Source organism: Cervus elaphus, chromosome 12 (assembly GCF_910594005.1).
Source record: "Cervus elaphus chromosome 12, mCerEla1.1, whole genome shotgun sequence".
Lineage (NCBI taxonomy): Eukaryota > Metazoa > Chordata > Mammalia > Artiodactyla > Cervidae > Cervus > Cervus elaphus.
The window spans coordinates 2,927,719-2,952,597 of NC_057826.1; the positions used below are offsets into that span (position 1 = coordinate 2,927,719).

At 43.9% G+C, this 24,879-nt stretch overlaps 1 protein-coding gene across 1 annotated transcript in view; it reads right to left on the minus strand.

Annotated features, from left to right (window-relative positions):
- TTC8 (tetratricopeptide repeat domain 8) overlaps positions 1–24,677 on the minus strand; it is a 62,864-nt gene extending 38,187 nt beyond the window's left edge. The window contains exons 1-5 of the mRNA XM_043920208.1: positions 24,166–24,677; positions 22,087–22,120; positions 17,832–18,230; positions 7,500–7,529; positions 741–861 (exon numbers count right to left, since the gene is read on the minus strand). Coding sequence (XP_043776143.1) covers positions 741–861; positions 7,500–7,529; positions 17,832–18,230; positions 22,087–22,120; positions 24,166–24,677 — 1,096 coding nt within the window. The remainder of the gene's footprint in view (positions 1–740; positions 862–7,499; positions 7,530–17,831; positions 18,231–22,086; positions 22,121–24,165) is intronic.
- Between the last annotated feature and the right edge of the window lie 202 nt (positions 24,678–24,879).

A 24,879-nucleotide genomic window follows, 5' to 3' on the forward strand; every position in this document is an offset into this window, starting at 1 on the left:
TCATACAAACTTCTTCTCCCAAGAAAAGATCATTTACCCCCAATATCTAGAGTTTAGATATTTTAACTCCAAAAGACCAAATGACAGAGAAAAGAGACACTTTAAAACAGCTATTACCTTCCAAACACATATAAATGACTGACCACTGTCGCAACTAAGAAATTACCAGCAAGACCACCGCATGTCATGGTAATCATCCAGCGCCATTCACAGCAGCACAGCTGCAAGCCGGGACTGGGCCGCTGTGACCGTCGTGATGGGCATTCTCTGCCAAGCCAAGCACTCGCTCCCCCACCTCACATCACGCATCACAGCAAAGCATCTTCAGTTACTTCAAGGGAGTGATGCTTTCAAATGGTCAGTTTTTCAAAAACCCTTTTAGAACATTTCTGTTGTTCGGATGCTCCCTGTGTTTACAGACTCTTGGATAAACAATCTTTTGTTGTACCAGATCAGACTGAATGCATTTTTATGAAACATTTTAAAACTTGTAATATAATTTCTATTGAAAAATAGTTACACATCAATCTCATACTTTGAGATAATATAATTGAATTGTGTTTTTGTACTATTTAGGCAGAATAGAGGCCATTTACTTGACGTAATATTTTTTCACATATAGACATCTTTCATGTATATAATGTCTTATTTTTATTACAACAAAAAAAGAAGTATATAGAGAGCATATTCCGCCTCCTAATGGCATTTCATTTACTTAACTGAAAATAATCAATACTTACGGGGAACTTGAGCAATAGCATTCTCATCCAGCATCATTTCTGCGATTCCGTTCTGATCTACGTCAATTTCATCTACGTACACCATTTCAGTCAGCGCGCGCGCTTTCAAAATCCAGGCCGCCTAAAAAGCATGGATAAGATAAAGCATGTCTTAACTCGCACTGGAAGTAGTGCAAAGCCTGCAGAAGCTAACCATCCTTTATTATTATCTAATTTTTATCAAGCATATTTACCACACAATGCGTAATACTGATTTAAAGGGCTATGTCTAGAAACTAATGCAAGAAGACAGTGTCATTATTAACCAAGAAACAACCTCTATGTATCAATCACCTAGCAAACAACAGTGTGGTCATTACCTAGCACTCTTCTGACACATCTTTTTATACGTGAAAGAAGATCTTTATAGAAAATTTTACTAGTAATTTGAAAACAAAGGAATAAAGCTGCAACCACAGTGTTCTGTCTTCCTCCTTCAGAGCCAAGTCCTTCATGAAAACTTTCCTGATGGTTGAACTCTAAACCTACTTCCCTCTTATCTTTCTCATAAAGCAGTCTCTTCATACCTGTATTATTATGTATGTACCATATTTGACAAACACTGTAATTCCCTCCCATCCCCCAGAACACAAGCTTTTTTACCTTGTTCACTTTGAATTTTCCATAACACCTATGGTTTTTGTACACAATAGGTATTTCAAAACTGTTGACTCGAACTAAGATCAATTTTTGCCACTTTTTAGTAACTAATCAACACAATCTCAGGTGTTTTATGATCTAGTCAGTAGAAACCCTGGTAGAAAAGTGGAAGAAAAAAAAATGGAAAAGATAATTAAAGAGTCTAGAAAGTATCTTACCAGCTTTGCTTTACCTTGAGAAATCAGATGTAAAGCTGTGCACAACTGAATACCTTATTAAAAATTTAAAACTGCTTGAACAGAAAAGTCTACCTTTCTGCCTCAATAGAAAAGTGAAAGTCGCTCAGTCGTGTCCAGCTCTTTGGGACCCGCATGGACTGTAGCCCACCAGGCTCCTCTGTTCATGGGATTCTCCAGGCAAGAACACTGGAGTGAGCTGCCATGCCCTCCTCCAGGGGATCTTCCCGACCCAGGGATCAAGCCCGGGTCTCCTGCATTGCGAGTAGATTCTTCACCGTCTGAGCCACCAGGGAGGCCCAAACATTTATTAAACATTTAAAACTGCTTCAACAGAAAAGTCTGCCTTTCTGCCTCAGTAGAAGCAGAGAGCAGGAGAGGTTGGTGCCCTGTGGCAGCTGTGGGAGGAGGGCACCCTTGAAGCTGCAGTACCCGACCGACTCTGAAGTGGAGAGGAGCAAGCAGCAAGGACAGTGGTTAGGCCTCATCGCCCTAGGAGCTGGGCTGTGAAGCAAGCTGCAGGCGGACAAAGGGACAGAGAGAGGAACCGACGGAGGTGACAGAGGTCCAAAGGGCCCTCATCAAGGTCTCGAGATGTGCTCAGTCATCAGCGTGTGCTGACGGAGCACCTCGTTACATAGCATCGCACGACAGGTTCTGAGAAGAAAATGTGGATCCTAATTTCCCTGAACGTCATCACCTGCTGGATTAAACGGCAGGGCCAAGGAGTGCATGACACATGACGAATGAGCGACAAGGACAACAGCTTGACCAGAATTAGAAAGGAGAGCTCCTCTTGTGGGCTGAAGTAACTGGAATGTCTGTTTTTAAAAAATTATTAAAGAAAAGAATAAAAGAAAGTCCTCAGGCTTTCGTTTCAATGGGAACAAAGAAGGATGACTTCACAACATATTTAGGGTCCTCGAGTGAAATTACACTTGACTAGATTACTGGATTTGGGGCTTGTACTTTTCTGGCTGAAGTTTACTGGATTCTTATCAGAAAACTTAGAATAAAATATTTCAAATGTTATGTGTAAATTCAGCACAATTGAATGGGCAGAATATGGGCCCAAAGAACTGATTTGTTTGTTAAAAAACAAAAAAGTCAACTTCAGGTAGAACTGCATCTAACTGTGAGAGCCACCAACATGTAGAAACCTTCTGAGATTTTCACTCACAAAAAAGATTAGGAAAGCTGCCAGATCTATACAACAGTCCTCAGGGGTCACAGAAGTTGTCAATGGCTTGGACTTATAGTTTAACTTTGAGGATGAATGTAAGTAATCCTGATTTATCTCTAAGTCTTCACAGTTTATGCTGCCCTGCAAGTATCAGAAGGCTTTCATTTTTCAAAAGGGTATTCTTTGCTCAGCACACCCTGGCGGACAGGAAGGACTGCGGCACTTTCTGTTCACACAGGAAAGTGAGACACGGGCCTCACTGCTTCCTCCTCACATTCCCAGGGGGCACACACTGCATCCCAGGTCCTGAGAACAGGGCTGCGTAAGCCACAGCCCAGGATCTAGCTCGTAAGAATTTCAGTGTTACAGGGAAAGAATAAAAACAAAAATCCGGAACATGGCAGAGAAAGGCAGCCAACTGCCTTGTCAGTTCAGTTCAGTCGCTCAGTCATGTCCTACTCTTTGCGACCCCATGGACTGAAGCATGTCAGGCCTCCCTGTCCATCACCAGCTCCCGGAGTTTACTCAAACTCAGGTCCATTGAGTCGGTGATGCCATCCAACCATCTCATCCTCTGTTGTCCCCTTCTCCTCCTGCCTTCAATCTTCCCCAACATCAGGGTCTTTTCCAGTGAGTCAATTCTTCACATCAGGTGGCCAAAATATTGGAGTTTCAGCTTCAGCATCAGTCCTTCCAATGAATACTCAGGAGTGATCTGCTTTAGGATGGACTGGTTGGGTCTCCTTGCAGTCCAAGGGACTCTCAAGAGTCTTCTCCAACACCACAGTTCAAAAGCATTAATTCTTTAGTGCTCAGCTTTCTTTATAGTCTAACTCTCACATCCATACATGACTACTGGAAAAACCATAGCTTTGACTAGATGGACCTTTGTTGCCAAAGTAATGTCTCTGCTTTTTAATAAGCTGTCTAGGTTGGTCATAGCTTTTCTTCCAAGGAGCAAGTGACTTTTAATTTCATGGCTGCAATCACCATCTGCAGAGATTTTGGAGCCTAAAAAATAGTCTGTCACTGTTTCCACTGTTTCCCCATCTATTTGCCATGAAGTGATGGGACCGGATGCCTTGGGGTGGAGGGAAAGGTGAAGAAGAAGAGTTCCGCCTGCGGCCAAGACGGGAGAGCGATTGCCAGATGACGCGAGTAGGAGGAGGCAGCCCCGCTTCGGAGCCGATTTGGAGAAACTAAAGGGCGGGGCTTGGCTGAGGAGAAGGGGCTTGGGAAGAAGCTGGAGGAAAAGTCGGGGGCAAACGCGGGACCCTGTCTGCCCCAGAGAGGGATGTGGCCTTCCCCCCTGAGGAGGAGGAGCTAGTAAACTTTCAGGACAAGAAGTCCCCTGCACACGAACGAGTTCAGTCTCAAGAGCACAGAGGTCCAACTTGTTCCTACGTCCAACAAAGTTAGCCTAGGGACCCAGGTGACACAACCGGCTACAGAGTACTGTACTGTGACGTCGGTTTGTGATGCTTTTCACACAAACACGTAAACACACACACACACACACACACACAACAAAACGGTTTTAATCTTACAGTGCTGCTGCTGCTAAGTCGCTTCAGCCGTCTCCGACTCTGTGCGACCCCAGAGACGGCAGCCCACCAGGCTCCCCCGTCCCTGGGATTCTCCAGGCAAGAACACTGGAGTGGGTTGCCGTTTCCTTCTCCAGTGCATGAAAGTGGAAAGTGAGAGTGAAGTCACTCAGTCGTGTCTGACTCTTCGCGACCCCATGGACCGCAGCCCACCAGGCTCCTCCGTCCCTGGGATTCTCCAGACAAGAGCACTGGAGTGGGTGCCATCGCCTTCTCAGGACCTTGAAAAGGGCGGTAGGACAGCAGCTGGCACTCAGGGGCTGGCATCCAGTGGACACGCCAGCAGAGTCACCGCCCGGAGGAGGCAGACAGGTGGGAGACGGCGGGGCTGAAGGCCGTCGGCGGCGGGAGCCGGGGCGGCGCGGCGTCCCTCACGCGGACGCCACCCGACACGCGCACGCCCGACGGCATCTCTGCGGGTGCAGAAGCTGGAGGCTCGCGTGTAGGGGACTTGCATATGATTGGGAGCCCTCGTTAAATGAGCTCTCTAGAAGTCACGTTTTTATTAGTATGGTTTCATTTAGACACTTGGATATTAATTCATTATCAGTGCACATACTTTGTAAGACCATTTTCATACCCATACTGTCACCTCAGAGTCCAATCCATCAGGCTTCTTGACTTCCAGCCTCCTAGTAAAGTCTCAAATGTTAACGAAGGGCAGCTTTTTTTATATCAGGATAGGAAAGTAAATCCACTGTTCCCTCACCAAATGAATATATGCTTCAGAAGCCAAATAGGAAGATTTATTTCTTAAAATTTTATTCCATAAGAATTCCTTTTGTCAAAAAAGTATATTTGTTCCAATTTCTAAAATCTCACTCTTAAGAAGTAGAGATAATCATGTGAATTCCTGATATTTAAATATCTGCAATAAAATCTACACCATTATTTAATTTTAAATTTTATCAGTATTTGACAATATTAATATTCCTAACTTTCCTTCTATCCCAACAAAAAATGCCCTTGAAAATGATATATATCACTGCTTGATTAAACATCAGATTGTATTCAAGGAACTGCTCTGGGCAACAGGAACAATTCTTGGAATTTTAATGAAAACATCTTATTTTGGAGGAAAGCCACGTACGTTTTACAACCCTAAATTCTTCTGCCTATTTAAATTTTTAAGTTCAAAACTAACTGGTGAAATAAAATGCATAACAAAGCAAACTGGTAATTCTACACTGCCGCTAGAATCTAAATAAAATTGCAAATTGTTTCTATCAGATACACTTAACTTGTTAATAAATGACAGGGTCGTGTGGTTTATCCAAATAAATTTGAATACCAATGAACTGGAAGTACTGTGAAATTGATAAAAAATAATAGATGCTTAGGAGTTTTTTCATAGAAAAACAGAGATTCTCCTTGATAAATGAGTCATTATCACATCAATTATTTCCTTTTTTATCTGTGAAACATAATTTCAACTCATTCACCTACTGCGTTACTCTATAGGACATTAGAGGCATATATCTGCCTGCTAACATCAGGGAAATATTGACTTACTTGTACTACCTTCTGGGAGGTTAACCCAATTTTAGTGATAAAAATAGACAAATGAAAAGGTTAAAACTCTACTGAGTAAAACATGTTTAAATTGTTCTGTTCCTCTTAACACAGAACGCAAAGCCATGTAAGGCCTAAGGCTGGCAAGAAACAATTCTCCTAAGTTATTCTTAGAATAAAGCCACCAAAAGAATGGTCTAACCTCACTTAGACATCATGAGAATCAGTAACATCTGACACTCTGCCTACTCCATGAGAATGAAAACTCAGGCACAAGATGTTGAGTTGTTATTGTAAAGCCTCATTGACTTTGAAGTGGTTAAAAACCCGAGACAGCACAAAGGCACAAGATGGAAACAGTGAGCTCAGAAGGATCCAGTCAGCCCTGCTCCCTTCCGATTCTTCTAGATCACAGTCCAGTTAAGTCAGCAGTAGCAGGACAGCAGATACCAAATGCAGGTCCTTCACGAAGTCCTTGCGCTGGTTTTGAAACTTTCAAATCCCATGTAGTTTTAAAACCAGACCAACAATGCAAGTGGTTGATGTTTTAATTCAATCTTAATTTTAATCAAAATCTTGCAAAATTACTGAAAACAAAAGGCATGTTACTTACTCTGCTTATACTTCAGGTCCTCCTTATGACTTGTACATATATCATGCAAAAAAAAATAGTTCTGCACATCTATCAATACAGGAACTACAATGAATATTCTAACGACAAATGTCACCCTTTTAAAGAAGAGAGTAGTACATTTTAACCTATTCAGCATCTTTGTTTGATACCACACAGGCCTCCTTCAGAGTATTTTGTATACCGCTTTCTTCTAAAAGGTCTGATGACTACACATTTGAACCCCATGAGATTCAAACTGTTTATTTACCTAAAAGACAGTTTTCTCTCGCTTGGCAGGGCAAACACCTGGTAAGATTTAAGTTCTCTGATTTACAGCTCTCTCATCCCCTCTCCTTCTTCCCAGACTTACTAGAAACCCTCCTGGGCTAAAAACTTCACTGGTCAGGAGCCCCCCGACCCAGACCTCCTCCTCCTGGGTTCCCTTCTGATTCATCCACCGTCTCACCCAGTCGGCAGCTCTTTCTGGCTGCCTCTCCATTTCTAACAAAGCTGATTCGGGAGATGTGGCTGTCTGGCCACATCTTCCTTTCCTCCTCATGGTGGCAGGCACCTCTCTCTAAAGACAAGACCTTTCTCCTTGCTCAGGACCGACCATCCCATCCATCACAGTCTTTCCGGACACTCCTGGCTCTGCGGATGTTCTGGCTCCCTTTCTAAGCCCCCGGATCCCCTTGCCTCCTCTTTTGTATCTCATCCTCTGGGTCAGTACTGGTCATTTCTATTTAAGCTCCAAGTCTTCATGAGTAGAGTGCCCTAGTGTTACACCTGTAGACTCAAAGTATTGGAAATATAATAGTTTATATTTACGTACATAGGTACAGAATGCCTGGTAGATTCAGCTAATTTTATAACAGCACAGTAGATACACAGCAAACATACTAATCTATAGCAACAACTAAGTAGTAGTAACTAAACTAGTCTCTAAACTAAAGATTGCAGCTAAACCTTTACCTGAGACACTGGCAATGCAGGATCTGGTTCCTGGAAAGCATTAAGAAGGTAGTAAACATCTTTAGGATAATACAGTTTCTAAAATAAAAAGCTTTAATGATTAACCGAGTATTTGTAGGTAGACTAAAAATCATTCAATAAAAACCCAAACATTAACTCTAATCTTGCCCCCAAAGTGCACTCAGGAGTTCTGTAAAACTAATATCCAGGGAAGGGTGCTAAATTTTCTATTATTAGAAAATTCTAATTACTCTAACCTCACTTAGAGCACAGAGAAGATATCAATGTATTTAATGAAGTCACAGTATCTCAGGAATTCAAAATAATTTTACAACTAAACCAAGGAAATATTTTATATTCAAAAATAAGTTCATGGTGGTTAAAACATTCAGACTTTAATCACCTGGGGAGGAGGAAAATCCACACACTATAAACCCTTCTGCTCTGCATAAACATAATGGGATTAGTGGCTGAAGGTAAGAAATTAATTCTGACTGTAATGTCCTCTGAGAAATGTTTGTAAATAGACTATGTAATACATATTGGTGCCGGGTGCTGAAAAACGGGTTTTTTTGTATCCCAAATTAAATAGAAGTCCACTGGTTTAAAAAAAAAAAAAAAGATTCATAACCAATTTATTTATAAAAGATCTACACTCACATGTTTATAGTCAGCAACCTCTGAACACTCAATCTGCAGCATGCTTTACTAGGAAAGTTACTAAGAAACAGAAAAAGGAAAGAAAGAAAAAAAAAAAAAGATCCTTGCTTTCTACAGTTCTAAAATCCAAAAAGAATACCCTAAAATATTTGTTTAAGAATATGTGTGGAAGCAGTGTGTAAACCATCTGGTCACCAGGCAAGGATAAGCAATTTCTTTAGCATGACACGCCATAGCAACGTGAGAGGACAAGGCTAAGCTAGGCCAGAAAGGGAGAGTCCAGTGCGGCCCTGGTGGTTCAGACGGTAAAGAGTCTACTTGCAACGAAGGAGACCTGGGTTCGATCCCTGGGTAGGGAAGATCCCCTGGAGAAGGAAATGACAACCGACTCCAGTATTCTTGCCTGGAGAATTCCAAGGACAGAGGAGCCTGGTGGGCTACAGTCCATGGGGTCGCAGAGTCGGGCACGACTGAGCGACTGACACTGGCAATGAGCTGAGCCAAACACAAAACAGCAACTAAGACACAGCAACTGCAGTTTTTCAGTGCCAGTGCCTTTCATGCTGTTTCACACTCCAACACTTTGGCCACCTGATGCGAAGAACTGACTCACTGGAAAAGACCCTGACGCTGCGGAAGACTGAAGGCAGGAGGCGAGGGGACGACAGAGAATGAGGTGGTTGGATGGCATCACCGACTCGATGGACATGAGTTTGAGCAGACACCGGGAGACAGTGAAGGACAGGGAAGCCTGGCGTGCTGCAGTCCACGGGGTCGCAAAGAGTCAGACACGACTGAGCGATGAACTGAAGGCCAGTGTGCATAAGAAAGAGCTGGAGAAAGAACAAATTTCCTAGATCTCACAGTCATATTTAGAGAAAGATACCAATACAGGCAATGAGATGACAGAAGAAATAACCCCTCTATTCTTCCTTTTATTTATTGGTGTACATGTCTAAATGACCCATTATCTCATTTGAGTCCCACAACAACCATCTCAGGGAGGCAGGTAAGCGTCATTATCCATTTTACAGATAAGGAAACAAATTCAGAGATGTCGTGTAATTTGCTCAAGGTCTCACAAAGAAGCCAGAGCTCATTCTTGCCAGTCCGCCTGGGAGATAAAAAATGAGCTGGATATAACAAGGCAGGATTGAAAGGTAAAGTGAAGGAGACGCACGAGATAAGTTCCATATAGAAGGGGGTAAAAATGTTCACTAGAGGTGATTGCAGACAACGTCTGACCAGGAAAAGAAAAGTCAAAGGAAAAAGGGCCACGGAGAGTAAGTTGATGCGGGATGCCTGCTATTCGGCCAAGGGCACGAAGACTCCTCCAGTGGCCCAAACAGACGCCAGCAGCCCAGCCTGAGCGCTCTGCTCGCTGATGAAGGCCTCCACGCTCTCTCTGTCTCTGGGGATCACAAGGACGATTTCCTATGCGAGTAAGGGGCACTAGGGAAACAACACAAAAGGAGAAGAAACTCAGAGGCCTAGAAGTTGGAAAGGCACAGAGCTGATCCAGGTGATGTGGCTGAAGATGGAGGCGAGGTTTAACCACAAGGGAGGCAGAGAAAGCGTTAACTCCACCACATTCTCCTGGCTTCCCTGGACAGGCACAGAAAACTTCCTATGGGGGAAGGCACATAATTAAATAGATTACAGTACAAATGTGTTAAATGCTATACTAAAGCCTGAACCAATTATTGATGACTTAGAGGGATGAGAGAAAAGCAGACAAGGAGATCAGAGGAGAGAGAGATGATTCTGCAAGTTTACTGAGCGCCAATGATCTATGAACTATATTCATCATTTTATCACCATTTCACTCAACACTTTCCTTACAGATGTTTTCCAGATTACCAACAATCCTTTAAGAAAAATACAAATGGCAGAATCCTCCCTGCAAATATCTCTAGCTGCTGCTGCTGCTGCTGCTAAGTCGCTTCAGTCGTGTCCGACTCCGTGAGACCCCACAGGCAGCAGCCCACCAGGCTCCCCCATCCCTGGGATTCTCCAGGCAAGAACACTGGAGTGGGTTGCCATTTCCTTCTCCAATGCATGAAAGTGAACAGTGAAAGTGAAGTCGCTCAGTCGCGTCCAACTCTTTGCGACCCCATGGACTGCAGCCCACCAGGCTCCTCTGTCCACGGAAGTCTCTAGGCAAGAGTACTGGAGTGGGTTGCCATTTCCTTCTCCCTATCTCCAGCTATATGGAGACAATAAGAGCTCACTCACACGCGTTGATGAACTTAGCCCACCCAACAGTCCTTTGAGACAGGCATATTAACACGGCCATTTGATGGATGAGAAAACTCAGAGGTCAAAGTGTACAGGCAATATTTGAGCCTAGACACTCTCAGTCAAGAGCATGCACTTAGCTTTGTATTGAGATCATAGCAAGGCTGGAAAGCAGACTACTGTAGGGTGTGGAAGACCAAGGCTGGTCTGGAGATCCATCAGGAATGGCAGAACAATGCAGGAAAAGAGTCAGGATACTTTAATTTAGAGATAGGGCAAAACTCTTTTTAAATCACTGAGACCTTGACCTTTGGGTCTCTCTCAATTATAGTTTTATGATTTAAATTAACCCACCCACATAAGGAACCACACGTTAGGCTCACTTGGTCTAACAGATGATTTCCAGGAGCATCAGTGCAGATGAGTAGAAAGCTGCAGCAGTAGCGTCAGAAGACCCGGGCTTGATCCCCAGGGAGCCGCTCAGCTGCATGACCTTGAACAAGCCAGGCAACCTCCATGACCCTGTCCCCCTCTCAACTCAAGAGCCCTAGTGCCCACTTTATAGGAGAGCTTTAAAAATAAAACCTGGCATCTTAAAGACCATTTCATAGTTTTCAGAGTTCTTTTACATATACTATCTTAGTTCATGAGGTATAAGGTGGTAGCACTTTCAACAAGTATCAGCCACACAGAATTTCTTTATAAAAACATGTATCTAATGAGCAGGAATGCACCCAGCTCTCTATTACTTCCTTCTTCAGAACTCAGAACCGACTCCCAGTTCATGGCACATCAAATTAAACCTCCCCTTGAATCTCCTTCAAAGTGAGTGAGTAAGAAGACAGAGAACAGAGGGGCCCTGCCTAGAACCAGCACAAACTCCTGGGCATAAACCTCAGTTCACAGCAGCAGGCTTCCTGCCTTCCTCCCAAGGGCACAGCTTTCCCTAGGCTGTTGCTATTACTTTAGGGAATTAAAATCTCCAGCTAATTCTGAATGTGGCTTCCTAATTGCCATCAATACTTACTCTGGCTAATGAGTCTAACCAGCTCTGCTCAGGAACTATGGGGTCACCATTCAGAATGTAGCAATAAAAGGAAGGGAAAGAATGTAAGAGAGAAATGAACGGATTTCAGAAGGTTTAGCGAGATTTAGTGACCAAGGAGCCAAGTGGGAATGTAATCTGTAAAATTCACCAAAGTGAACTGCCTTGCAGTGTCTAGAATCAAAAGACTGTCTGGCTGTAAGTCTCCATGGCCCCAGTGAGGAAATAAATTAGGTAATCACAGAGAAAGATGTTTACTTGGCTTGGAGCACCAGATCCTTGTCTCAACCAACTACTAACATACGTCTCACTGGGGACCCCTGCTTCCCTACCGTTCATCTAAGCCAGCGGCTTTCGGCCTTTTCTCCACGTTCAGACCATTTACAGTCATAACTCTCTGCTGCAACATCTCTCGTTATGAGTAGAGATTGGTGGTGGGGGAAGAAAATGTGAATTACCCCCATTCTGATACACAGCTAACCCTCCCACTCCCAGAATCACTGATTCTAATGCTTTAAAAATTTATGGGAAATCTACCTCATTAAGAAAAGTATATTATCTTTTTAAAAAAAAAAAAAAACACTACCTGAAAAACCTCTATGTTTCATGAACTGTTGAATCACACTGGAGCTAAAATCAGGGCTGCTTTTTTTTAAAGCCATGAATCTGACATATGGAACACAAAGAACAGTAATCAGATTAAGCAACTAATCAGGATGACCGACATGAACTGTAAAAGCAAGCATTCCCTCTAGGTCATATTGCTGCATGGAAGGCCGTTTTGCATTTCTCTTTTCTGTATCTTATAACTTTTAACCACCTTCCCAGCTAGGATACTAAAATATCCTAGAGAAAACAGAGAAAACTCTGAAAAAAGACAACACTTCTCTATGAACTGATTGTTCTTACTGTCTTTTGTCAAATGGGAAAACTCTGATGAATTCATCGGTTATCCTTCTTTATTCTTAACTGGTCATACCTCTTCAGCCAACCTGACTACTCTGACATTGGCAAGAATCAAAACTAAATAAAATCCACACATCCAAGTGTGCGTACTCAGCCGCTCAGCTATGTCCAACTCATTGTGACCCCATGGACTGTAGCCCTCCAGGCTCCTCTGTCCATGGGATTTCCCAGGCAAGGATACTGGAGTGTGTTGCCATTTCCTCCTCCAGGGGACCTTCCTGAAGCAGGGATGGAACCCACGTCTCCTGCATCGGCAGGTGGAATCTTTACCAATGAGTCCCTGGAAAGCCCTAATAAAAAGTATAAAGTGGAAAGCCCTAATAAAAAGTATAAAGTACTCATTATTTTTGATATGACACCAAAATGTTATCTCTTAAAGGAGAACGAAAAGTAGAAGAAATAGTCTTAAAGGTGGGCTTCATCTCCAAAGCTTAATAATGTATCACAACTGAAATGTTATCTTCGTGAAGCTCCCTGGACCAGCTTATAAAAAGATTAACAAAGAGCAAATCACTTTAGAGAGGTTTTCCTCATCTGGGAGAAAAGTAAGTAAAGCTAAAAAGTGAAAATTAACATAAAAAACAAAAGCTATTTTTGTTCTGGGAGAAGAAAAAAAAGCAAGAGCAAAAATGAATCCATTTGGCACTCAGGAGAAATATTGTAATTTCCTTTCTCTTCCATGGGTCCAGGCACTGCTTCAGAGTCACTCGTTTGTACTAAAATCAGACGGGTGGCATAGAAATAGTACTTCAAGGAGCTGCAGAGGAAAAATACTCTAAAAGATAGAAGCCTCAAAAAACAAACAAACAAAAAAAAACTTGTGAGGCTAAAGGGACATGTGAAGATAAACCAGCTAACTGCGGGCTGAGGACATATGCTTCTGTTCTGATCATATATTTCTGTTGGCTCTCTCTGACTGCCAGTCTCTGAACTTCCTCCAGTGGAACAACAAGAGCGTCCTAAGAAATACCAGTGATGATAAGTACTATCAGAAATACTCTCCTGGAAGGATCCAGGAAGAAACTGCTCAACTGGTTTAAAAAAAACAATTCATCCTTGAAACAAGAAATGAAGTAATGATGTCCCTAATGCGATCACATTTATTTGAAAAGGTGAATCCATTTAAGAAACTACAGTGGGACTTCCCTGGTGGTCCAGTGGCTAAGGCTCCAAGCTCCCGATGGAGGGGGCCTCAGTTCGATCCCTGGTCGGGGAACTGGATCCCACATGCCTCAACTGAGACTCGGTGCAGCCAAATAATTAAATAAGTAAAAATAAGTATTAAGAAAAAAAATAATAAAGAACCTATGGTGCTGAGAATTAAGATGGGGGGCAGGGAGAGGCAGAGGCCATCAGGCAACGAGGCTGATCTTGGTAAACAGCGGAAGCTGGCACACATCAGTAACACCCTCCAAGTGCACGTATGAATATGACCGCTGCACTCATTCAGCAAGTGTTAATACGTAATGAGGGCACCCGGGTGCCAGATTCCTTGCCATTCCACACAGACCTGCCATCCTGGACTCATATGCAAAGAGGAAGAAAGAATTTGGGGGCTTTTAATCCTAGGCAAACCTCCTTAAGCTTCCAGTAGCTCTTCATTAATTCCATCAGCACTCTGACATAAACATTTAAATTCTTTTTAATTAATTAAGGGGAAAAAGCACGATTTCTTTAAGCGTGGGGAAAATCATACTGGAAGATATTTCCAAAAAGAAATGACAACTGGATACAACATGCGCAAATTGGGGCTAAGGAAAGCACGCAGAGAAAAAGCGCAGCATTGAAAGGCTGGGTCAGAGGGTAACCAGCAGGAGGGAGCCCAAGCCGGGCACCCGAAGGCCGGTTTGGGAAGGTAACACCATCTTAAAGCTTCTGTGCCCGGCAAAGAGCTGCTCACCGTTCTGACAACATAAATAAATATAAATAAATAAATAAACCACCTCGGCAATAACCAAAGGATTCGAGAGGAAAAGCTTGTCCTCAATTTCTTCTAAATCTGGTACTGATTCTCCCAGGCCACCTCTGACACTCATAGGAGCTGAACATATCAACCCCTGCTCATAACAAAAAAAAAAAAAAAAAAACAGGAGCAAAGAATCACATTAAAAAAAAAAAAAACATTTCTAGGATATTAAAATTAAGTATCACCAAGCTCTCTCGGTGGCTCAGATGGTAAACAATCTGCCAGCAATGCAGGAGATCTGGTTTGTTGGGATGATCCCCTGGAGAAGGGCATGGCAACCCACTCCAGTATTCTTGCCTGGGAAATCCCATGGGAGAGGAGACTGGGGGGCTACAGGCCATGGGTCCCAAAGAGTCGGACACGACTGAGTGACTAACGCTTCCACTTACATCACATTTCAAAGCATTATTTCAAATCTACAACAAACAGAACAGTGGCAAGAAGTAACAAGACCTCCTGCCATAATGATGTAAACCACGTCAGACGGTTAACCGACGACACCACCATATGTCCCAGGATGAGGCTGTGTCTTCTGTTCTTCATTGCCATTATCAAAATTAGAACCAGGAAACATTCCTCGTAACGAGTCTTATATTTTCCAAGAGGGCCAGCAAGGCCTAAAGGGACCCACGTAAGAGACCAAGTAAAGAGATTCAAGTTATTACCTGGTTTAGCTCTTAATTCAGGAGATTTTAAATGAAGTTCTTAATTTGCTCATCCTGTTCTCCCCAGGTACAAGGAAAGGAGGCGCAGTCTCCTCTACAGCCCAGTCTTAACCAGTAGCAGCCACGCCAATATTTTGCCTATGCATTCCCGAAGTGACACCTCCTCCCTGGGAAGAATTTGTCCCTATCCCCCAAACTATAAACCAGGTGACAGTCAAGTAAGTTTTCAAATGCTGCCTTACTCAAAACTGGGCAGCTTACCTTCCTTCCAGACTTCTCAGAGCCTTTAACCCAAGCACACAGGTATGTCATTTCCTTACCATCTAGCCGAAATCTTGAAAAAGGAACAGTAGATGAGAAAATGTACTAGGAAAAGTTTGGAGACAGATTTTTGAAAAATGAGGCTCCACAGGCGCCCAAGAAGCCACATCGTATAGACAAAGGGAGCGGGCTTACCGGCTCTGTAACCTTGGACAATTGTTTCACCTGGTGCTTCACTGGGCTCAACCTGCAAGTGGTGGAAACAGCGCCAATTTCCTAAACTAGCTGAGGATTAAATGAGATAACAGAAAACCCTCTGAATCAAGCCTGACAGAGTAAACACTCAATAAATGTTAGCGATTTGTTACCTATTTTGCAAGGCTATTCTCAGCAAAGAAATACACATAATTTATAGAATTTATCCCCGGCAAGTAGTAAGCACTCTATAAAAAGGTCACTGAACACTGTGAAGACCTAATCACAGGGCCCAGCACAAACTAAACGTGCACTGCAATAACGAATGTCACCGAGACTGTCATTAAGACGACAGACACAGAAAACAAACTGTGGTTTACCAAAGGGGAAAGTGTGCTGGGGGATGGATAAGCTAGGACTTGGGGAGTAACATATACCACTGCTATATATAAATAACCAACAGAGACCTTCTATATAGCACAGGGAACTATATTCAATATCTTGTAACAACCTATATAATAGGAAAGAAGCTGAAAAATATATATATGTGTATAACTGAATCACTTCGCTGTAACACCTGAAACTAACACAAAAATGGTTTTTATAAAGATTACAATGTCTTAACTATTAATAGAAAACACTGCTGCTTTGCCTACAATACATTTCCCAATGTGACATCTCTCTAGGGTGATCTGACCCTCCCCAAAGCCACGAAAGGAATCGGTGGTCAATTAAAGTTTCGTAACTATTGTATTCATCAAAATCAGGCAAAGTTAAGTTTTTTTCTGCAGAAATTCTCAGAGCCTTTAGTATGAATGTCTAAGTAGGGAATACATTTCCCAAACACATTTAATGAGGAAATTTTCTTCCTCCAGGGACTGTTGTTCTGTGGAATGGAAACTACCCTGACTCAACGGAAAAACAATGTCTGGCACATCACTGGTGTGTAACAAACTCTGGTTGTACAAACATAAAGGGGTCCATATTTTGTCATGGTTCCCAAACAAATCTGAGGGTGAAATCTTTCTCTTTTTTTTTAAGCAGCATTTGTGGGACGACTGTGCTAAGAAACACACTTGGAAAAATGCTTGCCTATGGAATTAAGAGTCTAATTAACCAACAGGAACTAACCCAAACAGAACCTAGTTCAGCATTCCCACTAACGCAGACTGTTCTAAGGGAGATGTGCGATCTATCTGAAGGCCACACTATTCTCCCTGACAGGCTCTCTATCCTCTATCCACTTCCTGGGAGCTAAGGCAGAGCGGAGGAACAACTGCCACACCTCCCTGAATGTAACTCTCATCAGTTTTCCTTTTTCTCTAACGTCCCCAAGGCAACACCACCAGAGGGAAAGCTGGGGAACTCGAACTCCAGGAGTACATTTTGCATTTACTAGAGGCACCTTTCTCTGTTTTTTGTCTCCTCCAGAACTACCTAGGCACCGCGGTGGTGCCCCTCTCACAAGAAGCGTATAACCGTTTTCACTCACTTATTTAACACTGTACGCTATTTAAGAGAGCTTTAGTAAACTACTACAATCAATGCCATCATTTCCTTCTTTTAGGGGGATTATTTTTCTCACCCCTCCCTCCTAATAATAAATGTATCTTTCCCTTCCTAGGTTCTCATTCCTCTAACTTGAATTGTTTGCCTCAAGCTCCACTCAAGGCCCAGAATCCAAAGCTCCCCACTTTTGGACAACCGTCTTAAAATGAACTGGAAGGATTATACGTTTGATCCAAAAGAAAAGAAAAAAAAGGGGGGGGGGGCAGCTATTTCAATGGGGGGTGGGGGGATGGGAAGTTACAGGTCTTTAAGTTTATACACAAATGTTTTGGAAATTAATAAGGTAACAGGCAGCGAGCTTAAGAGCCCACCTCTACGCAAGAATATACGCATCACCGACTCGATGGACATGAGTTTGGGTAAACTCCCGGAGTTAGTGATGGACAGGGAGGCCTGCCGTGCTGCAGTCCATGGGGTCGCAAAGAGTCGGACACGACTGAGCGACTGGACTGAACTGATACGCAAGAATACAGGACCTAACAGAGTTCATCATCTTTTCCGCGACACCTGAGGGTGGTCTCCTAGCTGCTGTCTTTCAGCATCTTCCAGCGGCTGAAGTTAGCGGAGGGGGCGGTGACCACACAGTCAGGACCCAGCGGCCGCGGTGCCAGAGGGTCTGGGCTCCACGCGTCCGTGCTGACCACAGGGTCACCCTCGCCCTGCGCCCTCCTCCCTGCAGCCCCCTCCGGGGGGGGGGGGGGGGGGGGGCGGGGCCCGGCGGGGCCCTCTTGCCAAGACCCGCAGGCCCGGCGGGGTCCGGCCGGTACCTGGTCACAAGGGGACTTCTCCAGTATCTGCGTGCACAGGTCGGCGCAGAGCTGGAACCTCCTGCGCCTGAAGTAGCTCCAGGCCAGGAACAGCGGCTCCATGTCCGAGCCCGGCGCGCCCGCGGGCTGGGGCGCGGGGCCGGAGCCAGGGGCCAGGGCGGGTGCGGGGCACGGGGTTAGCAGCCGGGGGGCGCAGGGCTCGGGCCGGCGGGCGCGGGGGCGGGACAGGGGGGCTGGGGGCGCGGGCGGCGGCGTCCGGTCCCGCCCAGCAACGCTCGGCGGCGGGGGCCTCGCCCGAGCGGCGCCCCGCCTCGCGCCCGAGGACGGGGACAGGGATACGCGCCGCGGGCGGAGCTCGGCTCTGGGTCTCGCCGAGCCTTGGCTCCAGAAACTTTGCACCTTTGAAAAGGCGAGCTACTTCGTTAGTTTCGAGGCCGGTACCGCGCCCAAACGGGCAGGCACTGACTGAGACACCTCTACTGGGGTCCTCCACCCTCCCTGAGGACCCCCTGCTGCCTAGCAACTGAACGCGCGTCCTCCGCCCAGGCCAGAAAAGTCCCGGGAGCTTGATCCTCCAGCTGTAGCCGTCCTGCTCTTCCACTTCAGACATTCCTATACCCCTGTCCCTTACCCCTCCGACTTCAGAAACACAGGGGACCTTTCTTCAGCACCATCCCGCCCACCAGAACTCCAAGCCCTAAATCCGCAAACACTCCAGTCTGTTTCTCTAAGTCCTTCTCGCCGAGTCTCTGTGTCCCAATGAAAACGTACATTGAGAATTGCGTTTTCTCAATGTATTATCAAATTATTCTCAGTGTATTCTCAAATCGTTCATTTTACAGATGAGAAACTGAAATGGGCTCAGAGGAATTATTAACGTGGTGTCACATGGAGTTAAGGAGCTGGATTGTTATCTGGATCATCACAAACTGCTAATACCATTTGTTAATTTGACCATGCCTTGGGCTTCTGGATTTATAAATCAGGGATATTTTTACTAAACAAAATAATTATGCAAAAAAAATTTTTAAAGGAGGTTTTAGAAACGCCATCTCCAAGCACTTTTTTGTCAAATGTTTACTTGTGCACAGTGATTTCATTATACACTTCTAACTTGCCTCTAGAGATTTACACAGATGATAAATATGTTTAATGATTAGCAAAAGACGTGGGACCAAACTAAACTCAGGTTAACTTCATTATGGAGGGCCAGGGGATGTTTTTTCCTTGCCTTCTTCCTGCCACAGTGGGTGAGGCAGAAGAAGAAATGGTAACTCAATATTGAAGAACTTTCTGATCAGGTCTAAATCTCCTTTAGAGATCAAAAGCAAACTGACAGCAGCTTTTAGCAAAGATAAATCATAGTTTTCTCATATCACGAGGGTACCACAATGACATTAAACTGAATCCAGATATATATACCTTTCATATATATCAAAATGATACCTTTCTAAACTCAGAAATGGGTTGTGAGTAGTTTTTTTCTCCTTTACTAAACAGTCTTTCTTGAATTTCTGTATCCTAGAGGCAATTATCAGAACTGTGATTATTCCAGTTATGTTTATTGCAATTAGTCCATTTTTGTTCCCCTGGAAGTGCCTCTAGAAATGTAACCTGTTCCAAAGCAGCAGCCCGTTGCTTCTAGGGTTCAGGTTTTTAGGACTGTGCATGCTGGAATTGGCAGTTGGACTCAATATTTCACGGGGCACTTTTTTTTTTTTTCTGGTGCAATGTAAGTGTTATCTATATAACTGATTCTCAACCCCTGTTCCATATTAGACAGATTTTCTAAACACTCAGTTCAGTTCAGTCACTCAGTCGTGTCTGATTCTTTGCAACCCCATGGACTGCTGCACACCAGGCCTTCCTGTCCATCACCAACTCCCGGAGTTTACTCAAACTCATGTCCTTTGAGTCAATGATGCCATCCAACCATCTCATGGTGTCATCTCCTTCTCTTCCCGCCTTCAGTCTTTCCTTAGGATATATTCAGATTCAGGGAAAAGTTACAAAGGTAATACAGAGAGTTCCTGTATCCTCTTCACTCAGTTTCCCCTGCTGTTAACGACATTACTACGCCTCATATGGGAACTTCCTTGGCAGTCCAGTGGCTAAGACTCTGTACTCCTAATGCAGGGCACCCTGGTTCAATAGCTGGTGGGGAAACTAGATCCCTTGGATTGCAAGATCAAACCAGTCAATCCTAAAAGAAATCAGTTCTGAATATTCATTGGAAGGACTGACGCTGAAGCTGAAACTCCAATACTTTGGCCACCTGATTTGAAGAACTGACTCATTGGAAAAGACCCTGATGCTGGGAAAGATTGAGGGCAGGAGGAAAAGGGGACGACAGAGGATGAGATGGTTGGATGGCATCACTGACTCAGTGGACATGAGTTTGAGAAAGCTCCAGGAGACTGAAGGACAGGGAAGCCTGGCATGCTGCAGTCCATGGGGTCACAAAGAGTCAGTCACAATTGAGCAACTAAACTGAATCGATGGCTCATGTGACACAAAGAAGGAACCTACATTGTAATATTACTATTAATTCCACAATTTATTCAGATTTCAGTTGTTGTTCAATTACTCAGTCACATCAGACTGTTTGCAACCCCATGGACTGCAGCACACCAGACTTCCTTGTCCTTCACTATCTGCTGGAGTTTGCTCAAACTCATGTCTGTTGAGTCAATGATGCCATCCAACCATCTCATCCTCTTACTCTCATTTTAGGTCCATCCATATTGATGTAAATGGCATTATTTCATTCTTTTTAATGGCTGGGTAATATTCCATTGTATGTATGTACCACATCTCCTTTATCCATTCCTCTGTCTATGGACGTTTGGGTTGCTTCCATGTCTTGGCTATTGTAATAAGTGCTGCACTGAACATTGAGGTACATGTATCCTTTTGGACCACACAAAAATAAACTCAAACAGGTTAAAGAGACCTAAATGTGAGGCTGGACACTATAAAATTCTCAGAGGGGAACTTTGGCAGAACTCTCTCTGACATAAATCACAGCAATATCTTTTTCCATCAGGCTCCCAGAGAAGGGGAAATAAAAACAAATGGAACCTAATTAAACTCAAAAGCTTTTGCACAGCAAAGAAACCGTAAACAAAATGAAAAGACAACCCACAGAATGGGAGAAAATATTTGCAAATAATTTCACTGACAAGGGATTGGTCTCCAAAATTAACAAATAGCTCGTGCAGCTTAGTATCATCAAAACAAAACAACCCAATCAAAAAATGGCCAGAGGACCTAAATAGACATTTCTCCAAGAAAACCATACCGATGGCCAAGAGGCACATGAAAAGATGTTCAACATTGCTAATTATTAGACAACTGCAAGTCAAAACCACAATGAGATATCACCTCACACCAGTCATTTTGACTGACTATTTTAGACATCAAAAATCCACAACAAATGCTGGAAAGGGTGTGGAAGAAGGGACTCCCCTCCTATTCTGTTGGCAGGAATGTAAATTGACACAGTCATTATGGAGAACAGTGTAAAAGTGAAAGTCACTCAGTCGTGTCCGACTCTTTGCAACCCCATGGACTGTATAGTCCATGGAGTTCTCCAGACCAGAATACTGGAGTGGGTATCCTTTCCCTTCTCCAGGGGATCTTCCCAACCCGGGGATAGAACCCAGGTGGAGGTTCCTTTAAAAACTAAAAATAGAGCTCCCATATGATCCTGCGACCCCATTCCTGGACATAAATCTGGAGAAAAAACTTAATCTCTTTTGAAAGGTCAATTTCACAATAAGAGCTAGATCTCAGTTCAGGGATCCTTATTTTTTGCTCTCTAGCAACTGGATATCTCTTTAGGTTAATTCAGTTTAATCAGATACCGAAGTCAGTGTAACTTTAAATGTGAAAGATTAAATGTTCTTAAATGTTAAATTGAAATCACTCAGGCCATTTAAACGTAACCCCAAACAAAAGCAAAGTGTAAAGTGAGATATTGTTTTAATCAACATCTGCTTTCTTGCGTCTCTGTTTCTCCGTGATGTGTTTCCTCTTTCATCTTTTAATTCCCTGCCCCTGGATATTGGGGGCCTGCAGGGGTCTTTCTTTGGCTCTCCTCCTCTCATTCCACAAACTGTCCATGGGATATCTCATCCACTGCCTTCAGTGAGCAGATATATGATGAGATGAGTCTCAAATTTTATCTTTCCTTGATCTCTTTCTATGGTTTCTGACATGTAGCTGTCTCCGGTTATCAGCAGAACATCTCTACCTGGCTGTCCCAGAAAGTCAAGCAAAACACAGACCTAAAGAAATAGACACATAAATACAATTTACACTTTCAAGGGACAGTCGTGCACATCATTTTAAAATACTTGTAAATCCACACGCACATGCATGAATTCATAGACGTGTTATACTTTATGGCTATTCACCATATAATAGATAGCCATGAAATTAAAAGATGCTTGCTCCCTGAAAGAAAAGCTATGACAAACCTACATAGCATATAGTAAAGCAGAGACACCACTTTGCCAACAAAGGTCCATTTAGTTAATGCTATGGTTTTCCAGTGGTCATGTACAGATGTGAGAGTCGGGCCATAAAGAAGGCTGAGCGCCAAAGAATTGATGCCTTCGAACTGTGGTATGGAGAAGACTCTTGAGAGCCCCTTGGGCTGCAAGGAGATCCAACCAGTCCATCCTAAAGGAAATCAGTCCTGAATATTCATTGGAAGGACTGATGCTGAAGCTGAAACTCCAATGTTTTGGCCACCTGATGCAAAGAGCTGACTCATTGGAAAAGACCCTGATGCTGGGAAAGAGTGAGGGCAGGAGGAGAAGGGGACGGCAGAGGATGAGATGGTTGGATGGCATCACTGACTCGATGGACATGAGTTTGAACAAGCTCCAGGAGACTGAAGGACAGGGAAGCCTAGTGTGCTGCAGTCCATGGAGTCACAGGAAGTCAGATGGGATTTAGCAACCGAACAACAAAAGATGTTCTTTTAGAATTTTAAAGCTATAGAGTTCTATTACTTGCAGTTGCATAAACCACTGATTCTGGGGTAGAAATCTTTTTGTAACATGGATATTATCTGAGGTAACATGTTTACAGTTTTTTTTCTTGTTGTTCAGGAAGAAGTGATACTGTGATACCCTTGGACTCTATATGGAAAAGGTGGCTCATTATTAGCACTAGCATAGAACTTACTCTGCTTTTTAAGCTAAAACAAAAGCCACGATATAAATAATTCTCAGCAATCTTTAAGCAAATCATCACTTGGTATTACTTTAATAAGAAGTCACTGACATTTATCTATATACCAATATAATGATGACTAACATTTACTGAGTCTTACTCTAGGTGAATTAGGTTCTATATCTGCTCTTAAATCTTCTAACTAACCCTGCAAGCTTGGTATTATTATTATCTCCATCTTACAGGGGAAAGAACTGAGAATTAGACTTTGTGGTTTGCTCAGCTCGTACGTGGCAGAATCAAATGTGAACTCGAGTCATTGAACCCGGGTCTCCTGCATTGCAGGCAGATTCTTTACCAGCTGAGCCACCAGGAAGGCCCCCAGATCCTACAACCTCAACCAAATGTGCAACTTGTACCTTTGAAAGCAGAAGATACTCCAGCACACAGCACTGTCTGTACTCGCTCTGTGCTTCCAGGATTTGGTGCCTATGCACTTGCTGGTCTGTACCTGTGATGTCTTTACATCCTTCCCCCATGCCTGCTGTCTGGCTGGTATAGATCCAAGCCAAATGTAAACTTTATTTGAACTCCAATTCTCCGAAGACCTGTCTGCAAATATTCTAAGGACTCTTCCTATAAAACCTATTGTGCTACATTGTGATGTTTCTGTGTCCCTAATAGACTTACACATTATTCAACCTTACAAAATGCCAGGACATGGTACATAGTAATGGGCACCTCAAAGATGTTTGTTGAATGACTAGCTAAGTTCAATAGATGCTATGCTTTTCTCACTCAATGCAAATCTAACAGTTACATTTTGAAATAAATAATTTAATGCTTCAATATGCACTTTGGCATCTATTTAAATGTTTAGGGAGCTCATTTTAACCATTTCAAAACTTAGTGCTATATAACTTTTTTCATTAAAATACCAAAGTCTTTGAAGATTAGTCTACATAAGTATAGTTTTTCTAAAGCAATTTGAATGTTATTTTTCTCTTGAAGGGGATAAAAATAAGACAAGTTGGTTTTTGGTCTTTATTTTTGAAAATGATCAGTTTAGGACTTCTCAAGGGATACAGTGGATGGGAATCCGCTTGCCAATTCAGGAGACGCGGGTTCGATGGCTGGTTCGGAGAGATACCACATGCTACGGAGCAACTCAGCCGGAACACCACAGCTACTGAAGCCCGCACACCCCAGAGCCAGCACAGAACCAGTGCTGGGCCTGAATGCTGCAAGTGCCGAAGCCGCACACCCTAGGTCTGCATAGGACAGGCACTGGGCCCGCATGCTGCAAGTGCCGAAGCCGCACGCCCTAGGTCTGCATAGGACAGGTACGGGGCCCGCATGCTGCCAAGTGCCGAAGCCCACGTGCCCTAGGGTCTGCATAGGACAGGTACGGGGCCCACATGCTGCCAAGTGCCGAAGCCCACGTGCCCTAGGGTCTGCATAGGACAGGCACTGGGCCCACATGCTGCAAGTGCCGAAGCCCACGTGCCCTAGGGTCTGCATAGGACAGGCACTGGGCCCGCATGCTGCAAGTGCCGAAGCCGCACGCCCTAGGTCTGCATAGGACAGGTACTGGGCCCGCATGCTGCCAAGTGCCGAAGCCGCACGCCCTAGGTCTGCATGGAACAGGTACGGGGCCCGCATGCTGCCAAGTGCCGAAGCCCACGTGCCCCAGAGCCTGTGCTTCGCAGCAAGAAAAGCCACCACAACGGGGAGCCCACACACAGCAGCAGAGAGTAGTCCCCACGCAGCAAGGCAGACCCAGCACAGCCAAAACAAACACAGTTTAAAGATCTTTATGCATTTCAAAGGTAACTTAATTGTACGAACTATCAAAATGTTCACT